The 15,228-nt window shown below is 42.9% G+C and overlaps 1 protein-coding gene across 1 annotated transcript in view; it reads left to right on the plus strand.

The window, feature by feature from the left end:
- LOC145411314 (ionotropic receptor 93a-like) overlaps nucleotides 1–15,228 on the plus strand; it is an 83,105-nt gene that overhangs the window by 52,040 nt on the left and 15,837 nt on the right. Inside the window, exons 14-16 of the mRNA XM_080281338.1 lie at nucleotides 442–597; nucleotides 4,219–4,381; nucleotides 6,232–6,452. Of these exons, the coding sequence (XP_080137464.1) occupies nucleotides 442–597; nucleotides 4,219–4,381; nucleotides 6,232–6,452 (540 nt within the window). The remainder of the gene's footprint in view (nucleotides 1–441; nucleotides 598–4,218; nucleotides 4,382–6,231; nucleotides 6,453–15,228) is intronic.

Below are 15,228 nucleotides of genomic sequence, written 5' to 3' on the forward strand. Positions count from 1 at the left end.
ATTGATTCCGAATCTTAAACAGTACACTGTAATTATCACCATTACCATCACCGCCACCAGCATCACCCTAGATTCCACGAATTTCTAGGAAGTAGGATAACCCCACACTTGAAAAGGAAAGTATAATCCACAATGAAAATCTACCCATCTATCCACCCAAGTATCGGTCTATCCCCCCGTCCATCCAGCTATCCATACACCTCCCTTTCCTTCCCTCCCACCACCCTCCCTTTCCTTTCCCTTACTTCCCTCTATCCCATTTCCTTCCGTCCACCTCCCTTCCCGTCCTTCCCTCTCACCATCTACCCATTCCTTTCTTCCTTCCACTTCCTCTTCCCTTCCCTTCCCTTCCCTCCCCCCTCATCTACCCTCCCCTTCTCTTCCCTCATACAGTCAACTCACATCTGTAATCCCCCTCCTCCCTCCTTCCTCTCCCCTCAGGTGATGATGGGTGTGGCCGCCTTCACGGTGTCGGATAAGCGTATGAAGGTGGTCAACTTCACCTCCACCATCGACTACCAGCCCTACACCTTCATGATTAAGAGGCCCCAGGAGCTGTCCAGGGTGATGCTGTTCATGGAGCCCTTCGCTAATGACGTAAGTACGGAGAGAGAGAGAGAGAGAGAGAGAGAGAACACATAGTAAGTGAGCTGTTACATACTTTGATTGACATTACTACTCTTCTAGTACGGTACATTCATCGTTAATATGTTTCAAGAACTGGAAACCCATCATCACATTTTACCTTCTCCGGTCCTATGGTGTGCTCCTTATTTTATTTTTGTACCACTGAGCTCTTTTTATTCAACTTGACCTATAATTGCTATCCCCCTATCTTGAATGCAGCATTGTAAGAGTAGATTGGCACTAGATTATGATGCTAGTCATGAAAAAGCATTAGCGAAAGATGCTGAGCCGTAGAATTTTTTTTTTTTTTTTTTTTCTACTGAGCTGCGAGGAACACACTGCAAAAGAACAAAAATCTCCCCCAAGTGAAAGTGAACGGACTATCCTGAAGCTTAACCCTTTGAAAATGAAAGACATAGATTTTAGGTTACTCATGCTGCCACCAAACGATTTTATTTAGCTTAGGACGGGTTGGAGGGGTAAATGAATGCTATATGTATCAGCCTCCGACCTTAATGGCATAGCTTTTCCGCAGCTTTCTACCCATCTTGAGAAACTGTTATTATGTGAGGTAACATGTGCGTGACTGTGACTTTTATCCAAGCTTATATACAGCATACAGTTGGTGCTGGAAAGGGACGCTTCATGTGGTGGCACTAATGTAACTAGATAGGGAAGCTGCCCAGTTATAAAAACACCCCTCATGTCTCTCCCTATCCCCCGAAAGGAGAATGATGGGATGCAGGAGAGGGATAGCTTTAGCCTGCAGTTCACTGGGTTCACATTCAGCTGAACTGGGGCTACAACTACTTTTATAGCGAACATATCCCACGAATATTACTGTTCTTGTGGATGTCAAACCAAGACAGTCCAGCCCACCTTCTTTAAGGCTACCTACTCCTTAATGACGCTGGATGCATTATTTACCTCGAGTTTATCTGTCTGGTAATTGACGATGCTAGTTGGCAGTTACCGCCGACACGCTGTCATTTTACCGTGCTAGTGTGCGTCATCACCCTCCCCTCCCACCTCTTCTACTTGTCCCGCTCCTTGTACCACACTATGCCACACCACTGCACACCACACCGCACCACATCACATCCCGACACACCACACCTCGTCGCATCACAGACATTATATCTACACTACACCTCACCACAGCACAGCACAGCACAGCACACCATATCACATCACACCACATCACACTTTTATAGAGACTGGGTATAATCATCTGGCAGTAGAGACACACTTGGGCTACCCGAAACATGTGACCGACGAGAGGAAACGACACACATGGTTTACTTAGTGCTGTGGCTGGTCACGTGTTTCGAGTGTGTGTGTGTGTGTGCGTGTGCGTGTGTGTGTGTGTGTGTGTGTGTGTGTGTGTGTGTGTGTGTGTGTGTGTGTGTGTGTGTGTGTGTGTGTGTGTGTGTAGCTGACAACAACACTGTTTCAACACGCTGTCATGAGGGACCGCCTTCATTTCCCTGGACGTCAATTATCTCCGTTATTATGCTGCCTCCTCTGTTATCATCATCAGCATCATTATTTGCTTCCCTATTCATGTTCCTGTCCTTGACTTATTTTTGTGTGATGGTGTCTATTGTATACATTTTTCTTACTACCGCCAAGTTATTTTCATCATCATCATCATCATCATCATCATCATCAGTTCCTTCCCTTAACCCCCTTTCTGAGATGGATTCTATAGTTTGTTCTTGCTATCGCTAAACTATTTTTTTTATTAACCTCTTCATCCCGATTTTGTATTGTTTTTTCTACTGTGTCCGAGTTGTTTGTCTGCGTGTGTGTATATTCAGGTATCTGTCTTATCAATACATCCATTCGTACTCTGTGTTGGACTCCATCTGGATAAAATTTGACACATACATTTTGAAGAGAGAAACCTGTACTGTACACGGGTTCGATTCCCCGCATATTGGTAATATATTGGATGATTTTTCCTGTGTACAGTACAGGTTTCTCTCTTCATTCTGACTTGCTGTAAGTGCTTGGGATAGACTAAAAGCATCTACTTGCCCGAGTGCCAGGGTGTTAACTCATCCTCTTCATGCCCACAGTGGGGGTGGAGGGACATTGGTTGCAAGATTGTGACAGAGCTAACTTTTACCTGGTCGTGGTAGTGGTATGCTGCCTGGCTCTCACTTGAGAGTCCCGGGTTCGATTCCCGGCATATTGGTAATATATTGGACATGCATTCTGTTTGGGTTTAGAAAGAAGCGATTTAATTTTGATATAGGTCAGTCAAATGCCAGAGTTCTGGGAGCTGCGATATCTCTGAATGTGAACCCAGTGGACTGCAGGCTAAAGTTACTCTTATCCGGCAGTTCACCATCCTCCTTCTGGGGGATGGGGAGGGAACCGAGGGACATTTGTGTGACCAGGCAGTAGAACCACCTGGTCATATCGGTGCCACCACGCGAAGGCGTCCCTCTCTAAGTATGAGGGGGAAAAAAAAAAGTAAATCCCCTGTAAACTGAGGAGAACACGGGTCCTCATCCCAGGAAGCGTCAATGTCGTGAAAATTGTAGGGTTGCGTGCGTTAGGCGCCCCATGCCTCCTTCCTACCCCACTCATGACTCGGGGACAAGGGTAAGTCTTGAGTATTACCTGTTATCCTCTTTACCTGCCCTCCTAATTACGCAAAAATTGAGTTCTTGCTTGTCTTCTTCTTTACCTGGCATCCTAATTAAGCCATTTACTCCCGTGACGTAGATCTCCTTTTATTCGTGCCATCTCAGGACTATTTATTCAGCTTAAGGGAGACATTAAATTACTCCCTTTGGTACTAGAGGTCTCCCGCAAGCTGCACGAAATCATCTGGAAGAAGCAGGAATGAAACGAAAAAGACGTCACCGTACTGAAATGAAATCTCCTTTTCCCATTAACGCCATGGATTTGTATTGCCTTCATCATACTCAAAATGGCAATGCACTTAGTGTTAAAAATAAGTTAAAAATAAAAGTTCCCCGTCCGTCCCTGCGCTCCCCGTAACAGACATCATAATAAAGAGACCATAGAAAGTGTTAACATTCCCATTCCTACCATTACATATATGAATTTTTTTCGCCATCACCGTAATCAACACTTCACCGTATTGAAAATGTTACAAATACACTTCTTATCCCCCATGACAAACACTGTACTAAAGACATCGCCGGATCTACATAACCGTCACCGTAATAAGGATTGTACAGTACGGAATTTTCACAGTAATAAAGATGTCACCGTATTTAAAGTATCACACACAAATAATACCCTTCCTCACTATTACAGGCCTGAATCCTAATCGCCATCACTGTAATAAATGCGTAACCGTATTTATTAAAGACATCACCGTATTCAAAGTGGATACAGAAATCCTCATCTCTCCCATCAACTACATAAAAAATCCCCATCCCTCCCATCAAAGTACATTAAAAAATCCCCATCCCTTCCGCAACAAAATCCCAATCTCTCCCATCAAAGTCCTTAAAAAAAATCCCGATCCCTTCCAAGTCCATAAAAAAAATCTCCATCTCTCCCACCAAAGTACATTAAAAAACAAAATCCCCGTCTCTCCCACCACAGACCTGGACCCTAATCGCCATCACTGTCCTCATCATGGGCCCCATTCTGTACATAATTAACCGCAGCTCACCCTACTACACCTACCACGGCCTTTACGACGGCCAGGGGCTCTTCCAGCTACAGAACTGCGCTTGGTACGTCTACGGGGCCATCCTACAGCAGGGTGAGTAGCGCTATAGTGCGTTCGTTCTCAGTTGGCAAAGATCCCCAACCCCCTTCCAGCTCAGTTGATGGCCAAGGGTGAGGATGATGGCAACTTGGGACGTTACAGTATAGTCAGCCATATTTGTTGTCTGGGAGAAAAATTCGTCAAAGGTGTTACATTTTCAGCGCTTAGTCTGCATCATCTTATTAATTTCCTGTTCCCGCTGCCATAGACATGACCAAACCAGCATACTGAGCCGTTCCCGCAACACAAAAATACAGCCGGATGAGTTTCAAGGACAGTGCAATTTACGGACCACTCTGTACTCTATCCCTTTTTGCTCCTCATCTCCCTCTCTTGGCTAATCTAAGCAGAGAATGACCTAGTAGAAGCTCTTATACTGTTTGGCCTCTTCTGCCTCTCATTTCCTTCTGCTGGCTAATATTTCTAAGCTGCGAAATGCCTGATATGTTTTTCGGACCCCAGGTGATTGATAAATGCGTCAGGGAGGAAAGTGACGGACATGCCCGAAGTGTGAAGTAAACGTAGTGGAAATGTAGTCAAACTTTTCTGTATGAGTATAAGGAAGTTTGTTTTTTCAGGGCAGTGCTCATACTTACTAGATTTATGCATATCTACCTAGACATACTGGATATTTACGCATTCATACACATACCACATTACACATACTGACACATACTACGTTACGGGTACTTACATATACATTACACCTACCTACGCTCGTTACTTAGTGCTGTCTGAGTGTTGTCTAAACAGTACATACGACATTACCCTTTCCCATACATATTTAATTACACATACCTATGCATACCCCATTCCGTATATCTCTACATCTCTACATACTGCATTACTCTTACACACACACACACACACACACACACACACACACACACACACACACACACACACACACACACACACCATTACTTACACTTTTTAGCTGAACATTCGTCATCCTTGAAGCACAGAGGAGTCAGTTATTTATATTTGGGAGGCCACTCAAAATTTCACACAAATTTTCACATTTTGTTTGAGTCGAACGAGTTTTAGTTTTGTCTTTTGATTACCTGGTCATCTTGATCTCACATACATACATATATAAAGATAGGTAGATAGATAGATGGATAGATAGGTAGACACATGGACAGATACAGATAGGTAGGTAGGTAGGAAGATATGTAGATAGACGGAAATATAGTTAAATTGTTAGATCAACAGATGGACAGATCGACTGATACGCAGATAAGCGCATAGATAAAATAAAAGGAAGCCAGCAGTAATCATGTAGATAAAGATGCAGGTGATAGCTAACGAGAAACGACGCAGTGTGGGGGAAACATACGCATTTCCTGTATATGCCTGTAATTTACCTTCACTATTATGTAATCAAGGTTTGTTATTACTTCCTGTTTGTGTCCTGTATGTCATTATTTATCCTGCTTTCTTTTTATTTTCTTTTTTATTACAATTTATCATTCGACTGGGTTTTGTCACCGTTGACTTTATATTTATTGTTTTTCTTCCACTATCTCGTATCCTCGTGGCTATCCTCTCACTACAAATGTCACATGGCATCGATCGCGTTTTATCTGTCTGCCTGTCTGTCTTTTTCTGTATTCCCTTCTCTCCCTGCTTCCACCAAACTCTTCACCGCTCTTCCCACTCCCTCCTTGTCACTACCATTCTCTCCCCACTCCATCATCTCCCCATTCACGCCCACTCTCTCCCCACTCCATTCTATCAACACTTCCTCCCTCACTCCCACTCTTTTCCTACTTCATTCTCTCCCCCCCCCACCCACTCCCTACGCCCTTCCATTCACCCCACTCTCTTCCCATTCCACACAGGCGGCACCAAACTACCCCTCAGCAACTCCGGCCGTCTAGTAGTGGGCTTCTGGTGGATCTTCGTGCTCATCGTCGTCACCACCTACTCCGGAAACCTCGTCGCCTTCCTCACCTTCCCCCAGATTGAGAACCCCGTCAGCTCCCTGGACGATTTGCTGAAGGAGAAGGACTCCATGACGTGGGGCTTCATAAAGGGCACTGTGCTGGATGACTACTTTCTGGTGAGCTGGATCAGGGCGTTCTTCCGTCTCTCTCTCTCTCTCTCTTTCTCTCTCTCTCTCTCTCTCTCTCTCTCTCTCTCTCTCTCTCTCTCTCATGCAGGGCCAACACACAACATCCCTATTTATATTCCGCTCCCTGTAATCAAACAATTACTTAGTCATTAATTGCTCACGGTATCTTCACAACTGCTTCTTTTATGGTGTTATCTAGGTAATTGTGTGGTAATGTTTGTTTACTGGTGTCCTCATTCATTTTTATTCATGGCTCAGTGACTGACCAACATTTTTCTCGCCTTTTCTCTTTCTCTGTCTTTCTTTCTCCTTTTTTCTTCACATATACATACATACGAATATATACTGTCTATCTATCTGCCTGTCTGCCTATGTACCGATCTATTAGTCTGTCTATCTGTCCATCTGTATATGAATATGTATATGTGTATGTATGTATATATGTATGTATGTATGTATCTATGTATGTATTCTTGACCTCCACCTCCCTCAGACACTCTCAGTCCCCTTCCTCTCTTTCACGAAATATTTAGCTTGTCAATAATACCCTGGTATCATTGTTGTTCCTATATCACTTCCATTACTAATTTCCCCCCCTCCTCTCTCTCTCTCTCTCTCTCTCTCTCTCCAACAACGATTACGCTCATCATGCCTTCTTTCTTAAGTTCATTACACTTCTTTATCATTATTCCTTATTCTCTCTTACATAATATCTGTATCTTTCATCCTTCTTCTTAGTTCATCTCCTTCCGTCTTCCACCGCAGTAGAAATATCTCTGTTATTCCTCATTACCATTAGTCTTTATTCCCTCTTCGCATATCCATAATTTTCTGTTGTTTTCTTTACTTCCTCCACCTTCATAAAAATTCCTTTTATCTTTCCTCTATACTTCTCTTTGTGAGCTTATATTCTTCTGTCTTTTTAACCTCTCTCTTATCTTCCTTACCCATCTGTCCATTCATCCATCTACCCGTTTATATTTATCAATCCATCAGTCAGCCAATCAATCAGTCAGTATGTGTGTGTGTGTGTGTGTGTGTGTGTGTGTGTGTGTGTGTGTCTACTTACCTACCTACCTGTTGTTATCTATCCATATATCTTCCTACTTACCTACCTGTCTGCATGCCTACCTATCTACCTATCTATCCTTCAGCCTTCTTCTTCATATTCCTCTCCACTTCCTCACATTTCACCTCATTTTCCCTCATTGCCCAAGTCCCCCCCTCCCTCCTACCTACCCCACCTCACCCACTCACCTGTCTAAACAAGGCTGATGATGAATTACCTGACAATAACACGTAGCCACCTTTACCTGGTCGCCTACACACCTGAGGGCCACGTAGAGGGAGAAGTGAATTATTGAATAAGTGGTGGAGTGAGGAGAACAGATTTGAGGATGGGATGGAGGAGGAAAGGGTACTTGAGGAATAGGAGAGGACTAGGATTAGGCAAGGGATAGAAGAGGAGTAGGAGAGGAGTAGAAGGAGAGAAGATGAATGGAAGGGAAGAGGAAAGGAGAAAAATAGAACTGAAAGGAAGATAGGAGACTAGAAGAGGAATAGGAGAAGAAGAGGGAGAGGACTAAAGGAGGAACCAAAGACTAGAAGAGGAATAGGAGAGTACATGCTGGAAGGAGGACTGGGGTAAAATGTAAATCCGCAACTGAATAAGGATAAAATTGGAGAAGTTTTGCATACTGAAAAATAGCCTGAGATGGAATAAAGGACTGTCAGAGAAATAATAGAACAAGACTCTATAATGCTGGGATTTGGTTCGATACGGAATTTAGCTCTGCAGCAGGGAAAGGTTAAAGTTGGAATGTATGTACTGAAATATGGATGGAGCTGCAATCATGGAGTGGATGAGGAATAGAAGATGGATGAGTATATTCAAGAGGAAGGTTTGGAATGGAATAAAAGACTGCATCAGAGCTTATATAACACTAGAATATCACAACTATACAACGAATTAGGGCGATCTGGTCTACAATGGTTTCGTTTCCGCCAAAATTACATAAGAGTAACTTAAAATAATAAGTAAAAATATGAAGCGTGGGTGACGGGAGACAGCGTGAGACAGAATGAAGGACTGAAGCTGAGACAATACCTGCGTCACAGAAACAAGATGGAAGAGTGTAGGGAAGAGGACTGGGATGGAATGATGGGTTACGGTAGAGTCGGGAGGAGAATGAAGAGTATTTGCTAGTCGGTGGATCTGATGAAGAAAGACTGATAAACAACTAAACAGGTAGACAGACACACAAAGGTAGACAGACGTACAGTAGGTGCGGAAATACAGACTGAAAAGCATATACATACATAAATATATCCATCCATCTATCCTTCCCTTCCTCCATCTATTTATACACAGATGGATCATACATACATACATTCATTCATACATGCATCCATAATCATCGTTTCTTCTTTTCTTTGTCCTGTCTTGCCACGTAATAACCAGACTTTGCAGTGTTTACCGCGATTCGATATTACATTCGAGACGGTGACTGTGAGAAGGAGGGAAGTGGGTGGGAGGGAAGAGGCAATCCACTGGCACAATAAAATGGACGAAGAGAGTGGATACTGTAGTCGTCTGAGTGAGAGGGAGGAGAAGAGGTAAGAGGAAGAGAGAACGGAAGAGGGGAGCTAAGAGGAAAAGGAGCAGGTAGTTTACAGAGAACAGAAAGGTCGGTGTGAATGGAAAAACATGTAAAGGAGTTAGGAAAGTGGGGAGACATCTGAAAGAGATAGTAGTATGGATGACGATCCTGAAAAAGAAAGTGGATAATTGGAGGGATAAGAACCAAAAGATGGAAGACACGAGCTGAAAGAGACTGGGGACTGGATCCACACAAAAAATGTGTATTAACTGAGAATGAAAAAAAAAAAAAACTGTAAGGGAGTAAAGGAAAGTGAAGAGATAACTGAATAATAAGAATGAATAGTAAGGTAAATAGGAGAGGAGGAGGAGGGTTAAGAAGAAGCGATGAAGGGAATGTATGGAGAAATAGAGTTGTTCACAGAGACTGAGAAAGACTGTAAAGGAGTGAAAGATAATCATATGAACGATGAGAATGGATACTAGGCTGACTGAAAGGTAAGAGGAGGACTAAGAGGAAGTGCAATGAGACAGTACGAATTCGTAAAAATGACCGTGTGTATTATATCCATTTGTTGAAACTGTATGATAAGAGGATACAGATGTTTCGATCCAACTTGGTCTATCTGCAGGTATTTCAACGCTGATAATGGAAGCTAAGGAGATTGTGGAATGGCTGATGAGGATAGGCGGAAGATGGTGGAAAGGCAACTGACAGGGGTAGTGGAAAAGTCTGTGAATATGAATAATGAAATATAAAAATTGAGAGGAATGTGATTGACAAAAGTGAAGGAAGTTGAAATAAAGGAATGTGGAGACTGAGAGAAAGAAACGAGTTTGAGGAAATGAAGACAAGGAGAATGATACGATAAATGAAAATGAGTTGTGGAAAGACAAGGAAGGAAGAGAAATGATTAGACTGTACTGAAAGGACTTGGCAGAAGGTAAATTTTGCGAGAGAGGAAGGAAGAATGAGGGAAACGGAGTGGAATTGATACGGGTGAATGATGGGTTACGGAGTGTAAATCATGGCAGAGCTGAGAAGGTGGTAAACTGAGTGGCTGGTGAACTGGAGATGGAGTTTGTAAAGGAAGAGATTGTCAGGGAGGAAGAAAGAGTGAAAGGAAGGGTGTGGGAAACGTAGTGGTGAAAAAAAAAACAAAATGAGATGGAAAAACTGAGGTGGGAGAGAAATGTTTAGATAGTACTGAGTGATGCTGATATGAAGATATATATATATATTGTTACGGAACAGAGAGAGATAATGTACACTTTAAGTGAGAATACTAATAATCACTACTGTCCCGTAAAGGTCCAGGTTCAAAACAAAAGAGTTAGGTAAAATTACAAGTTAAAGTTTAATGCTCAAACTAACAAAAAAACATTCAGGACTCATAAGGATAATGTAATGGCAAAAAACAGGTTAAATATATGGTTAACTGCAATAGCCTCTATTAACACGAAATTAGCATGAGTAAATTTATCTAAGTCAGCCCTGTTAAAATGAGATACCAGATAATACTCAGTGAATGCCAGATATATTATTACAGATACAAACTATTATCAAAAATGACTGATATAAAACCCAACATCAATCAAAAAACCCCACCAGGCCTAAGAATCGACCTTATGCTACACAGTACAAGAAAAAATACAACAGTTATACTCAAATTACACACAGCTGCTAAATGTTTGGAGATTTCTTGAGCACTCACAATAATAATAACTGTACAGGGGAGGACAAATATGTGAACAAAATGAGGAGCAGATCTAAGTGGCAGTGATGCAGAGACTGAGCTCATTATATAGGGGCTGGCAGAGCTTGATACAACTTGTAAGAAGGACACGCAAATGAAGCCATGGGGACAAAAAGCTGAAAATCCCGCTCTGAATAACAGAGAGAACGACTTACTCTACTATAACGGTAGAAGGGGGGGACTGAGGCAGAACACGCTCGTGATCAAACATGCAGCAACTGTGCGTTAAAATTACACAAAGGATGATGTATTGTGATCCCTACCCTGACGTATGGAAGCGAGGCGTGGACCTTGCAAGAAGGGAACAAGTCAAGAGTGAGAGCAGTGGAAATGAGTTACTTGAGAGGAGCATGTGGAGTGACGTGGAGGGACAGGTTGACGAATGAAGAAGTGAAGGAACGTTGTGGGGTAGATGTGGATGTGGTTGAAAAGATTAGGAGAAATACACTGAGGTGGTTTGGACATGTGGAGAGGATGGAGAATGAAAGACTGACTAAAAGGGTGTATGTAGGTGAGGTGGAGGGAGGGAGAGGGAGGGGTAGACCGAGGATGAGGTGGAGGGATGGAGTTGAGAGGTATATGAGGGAGGGGGGGGTGAGTTGGGGGGAGGGGAGTCAAATGGTGGGTGACAGAGTGACCTGGAGGCGTTTTGTCTGCGGCCACCCTTTGCGGGATTAGGGCGTCGGGCTATAGATTGATAGATAGATAGATGATGAAATCATAGGCTATGTAACACCTCCCCACAAAGAAAAAGAAATTTACAAAGGAAATTTCTTATTACTCTAAAACAATCTGTCTAAAGTCTAGATAAGCAATCTGCAATAACATTTTCTTTCCCCTTGACATGTTGTATGTCTAATGAATACTCCTGAAGAAGTAGACTCCATCTTGTCAATCTCTGATTTTTATCTTTAAACTTACTAAGGAATTTCAGTGGGTTATGATCGGTATAAATGACTATGGGGTCAAAACCAGAACACAAATAAAATGAAAAATGCTGTAAACCCAAAATCAAGGCCAAAAGCTCTTTCTCAATAGTTGAGTAGTTCTTTTGAGGTGGAGTGAACTTCTTACTGTAATAAGATACAGGGTGTTCAATACCCTGATCATCCTCTTGCAGCAAAACAGCCCCAGCTCCTGTATCACTTGCATCAACAGCCATCTTAAAAGGCTTAGCAAAATTTGGAGTAGCGAGCACTGGCTGACTTAATAGAATAGCTTTAAGTTTGTTGAAAGAGGATTCACAGTTATCGGTCCAGACAAATTTAACTCCCTTTTTCAGTAGGTCTGTAAGTGGTGATACAAGAATAGAAAAGTTAAGAACAAATCTCCTGTAATAACCTACCATTCCCAAAAATCTTTGTAGCTCTTTCCTACTTTTAGGACTGGGAAGATCACTTATAACCTGAACCTTAGCTCCTGGTGGTGCAACATGTCCATCACCAATTACATACCCAAGGTACTGAACTTTAGCTTGACCAAACTCACACTTTGATAAATTAGCTACAAGATTAGCCTGAACTAAACGGTCAAGAAATTTACTGACATGGCATAGATGATCTTTCCAGTTGTCACTGAAGATTAATACATCATCAATATAAACAACACACCCTGCCAGACCCTCTGTTACAACATTCATGAGCTTCTGAAATGTGGCTGGTGCATTCTTCATACCATATGGCATTACCGAACATGCAAAAGCCTTTCCTAGTGTTACAAAACATGAGATCTCCCTAGCACGTTCAGTCATAGGTACTTGCCAGTATCCCTTTAACAAATCAAACTTACTTATGTACCTAGTCTTTCCGATCTTGTCTATGCAATCTTCCACACGAGGGAGAGGGTAAGTGTCTGTTTTGGTTATCTGATTAACACGTCTGTAGTCAATGCAAAGCCGCTGTGACCCACCTGGCTTAGGGACCAGAGTGACAGGAGAACTCCACTCGCTCTGACAGGGCTCAATCATCTTGTGGTCCAACAGGTAGCCAAGCTCCTTCTGGATGAGAGGAACTTTCACTGGGTTCACACGGTAAGGAGGCAATTTAATTGGCTTTACGTCTCCAACATCGACATCATGCATCAACACAGTGGTTCTTCCTGGAGTGGCACGGAACACTTGCGGGTACTCCTGCAGTAATGCCGAAAACTCCTGCCTTTCCTTGGGAGGTAGATGAGAAAGCTTAGTCTGGAGATCATTCATGATATCAGGATTCTTCCCCAAACTATCACTCAGGCTCATACTGCATGGGAGAGCTTCACTTGCAGACTCGGGTGGAACAGCTACAGTGCAGACTGGATTATTTTCGTCCCGCCTGTGATATAACTTTAGCATGTTGATGTGACATAGTTGCTTGCTCTTTCTACGATCTGGTGTGGCGATGACATAGTTGACATCACTGAGTTTCTTCTCCACGAAATAAGGGCCACTAAACTTGGCTTGAAGAGGTTGCCCATGAACTGGTAGCAGAATCAAAACCTGATCTCCTGGCTGAAAGTGGCGTAACCTGGACTTCTTATCATACCAAGTCTTCATCTTCTCCTGAGCAGCTCCTAAATTCTCTCTCGCCAGCTGTAAAGCAGTGGACGGCCGTTCTTTGAACTTCATCACATACTCCAGCAGGTTGACGTCATCTTCCTCCGACAGCCAGCATTCCTTGAGTAACTTAAGGGGTCCTCTTACTTCATGGCCAAACAGTAGTTCAAAAGGTGAGAAGCCCAGTAATTCATTTGGAGATTCTCTTGCAGCAAACACAACGAATGGAAGACCTTTATCCCAGTCTTTCTGATGTTCCAAACAGTATTTCTTGAGCATCGATTTGAGTGTTTGATGATATCTCTCCAACGCTCCTTGGGTCTGGGGATGGTAAGCTGAAGACGTGATCTGGGTGATGCCCAACTCTTTCAGAGACTGCTTGAAAACGTTTGACATGAAATTACTTCCCCGGTCTGACTGTACCTCCTTGGGCAGACCAAACTTTGTGAAGAACCCTAGCATTTCTTTAACCACGTTCTTTGCTGAGATGTTTCTAAGTGGAATGGCTTTAGGATAACGAGTAGCCATATCAATCATGGTCAACACATAAGAAAATCCTGAAGAAGTCTTAGGAAGAGGGCCCACAATATCCACCAACACACGGGTGAAAGGCGCCTCAAAAGGAGGAATGGGAACTAGAGGTGCAACCTTTTCGGTCTGATTACACTTCCCCACACCTTGACAGGTGCGACAAGACTTACAATACCAGGAAACATCCCTGAAGATACCTGGCCAGTAGAAGTGTTTCAAAATGCGTGCCACAGTCTTCCTCACTCCAAGGTGTCCTGCCAAATTGGAATCATGAGCCACTCTAATGATATCCTGCCTACAAACACGAGGGATGACAACTTGATGTACAACCTCCCATTCACAGTCGGCTGATGCTGTTGGGGGTCTCCACTTCCTCATAAGTACTCCTGACTTTACATAATAACAAGTAGAAGCACCGGCTGACTCTTCTTCACTGTAAGCAGAGTTAGCTAGACCTTTCAACTCAGGGTCAGCAACCTGCAACTCAACCAACTCTTGACGAGACAAATTATCAACACTACGGGGTACTGCCTCATCTGGTGAGTGGTCCAAATTAGCAAGAAAAGTGTCAGCTAGGATAACATCATCATCATCATTATCCTCTAAATCACCAGTAACTTTAGACTTAGCCCTAGTGACAGCACATGCAGGGAACACATCAGGGACATCACAATCCTGGGACGCAGCCACTGGCTCACTAGACAACTGAGGAGCTGGACACACTTGACTTCCACCAATATCATTTCCAAGTAAGAAAGTTACACCTGACATTGGGAGTGTCTCAACCAACCCAACCATAACGGAACCATTAACAAAACCAGACTCTAAATTCACTCTGCACAGAGGGACAGAGAAGTAATTATTCCCTACACCTTGTAAGATTACAGTTTCATCAGAGGAATTAACATTAGAGCCTAGAACACTGGTCAGCATAAGGGATTGGCAAGCACCTGTATCACGATATATTTTAACTGATTTCCTGTCATTACTGTCCAGAGGACTGACAAAACCATCAGACAGGAAATTAGCACATGAACTCTTGAGAGTGTCACCCACGTTACTGCTCAAAAGAGGAGCTCCATCCTGAGAATTTAAGTTACCCCTCAAAGCAGGTTCAGTTAACTCAGTTAAAGAATTCTGGGAACTCTCAAGACTGGACACTAGACCAATCGACTGAATATTTAAAGACTCCTTTTTGTTCACATCACGCTGTCTCCTGAAACATTTCTCCGTAGTATGACCAAGCTTACTACAATAAGTACATTTACTTTTCTGAAATCTAGAGGTGAAGCTGGTATTTACTGCCTGAGAAACATCATCCTTATTCTCTTTCCTGTTACCTGT

Source organism: Coenobita brevimanus, chromosome 89, assembly GCF_032717465.1.
Source record: "Coenobita brevimanus isolate Jiangsu-jjx chromosome 89, ASM3271746v2, whole genome shotgun sequence".
Classification (NCBI taxonomy): Eukaryota; Metazoa; Arthropoda; class Malacostraca; order Decapoda; family Coenobitidae; genus Coenobita; species Coenobita brevimanus.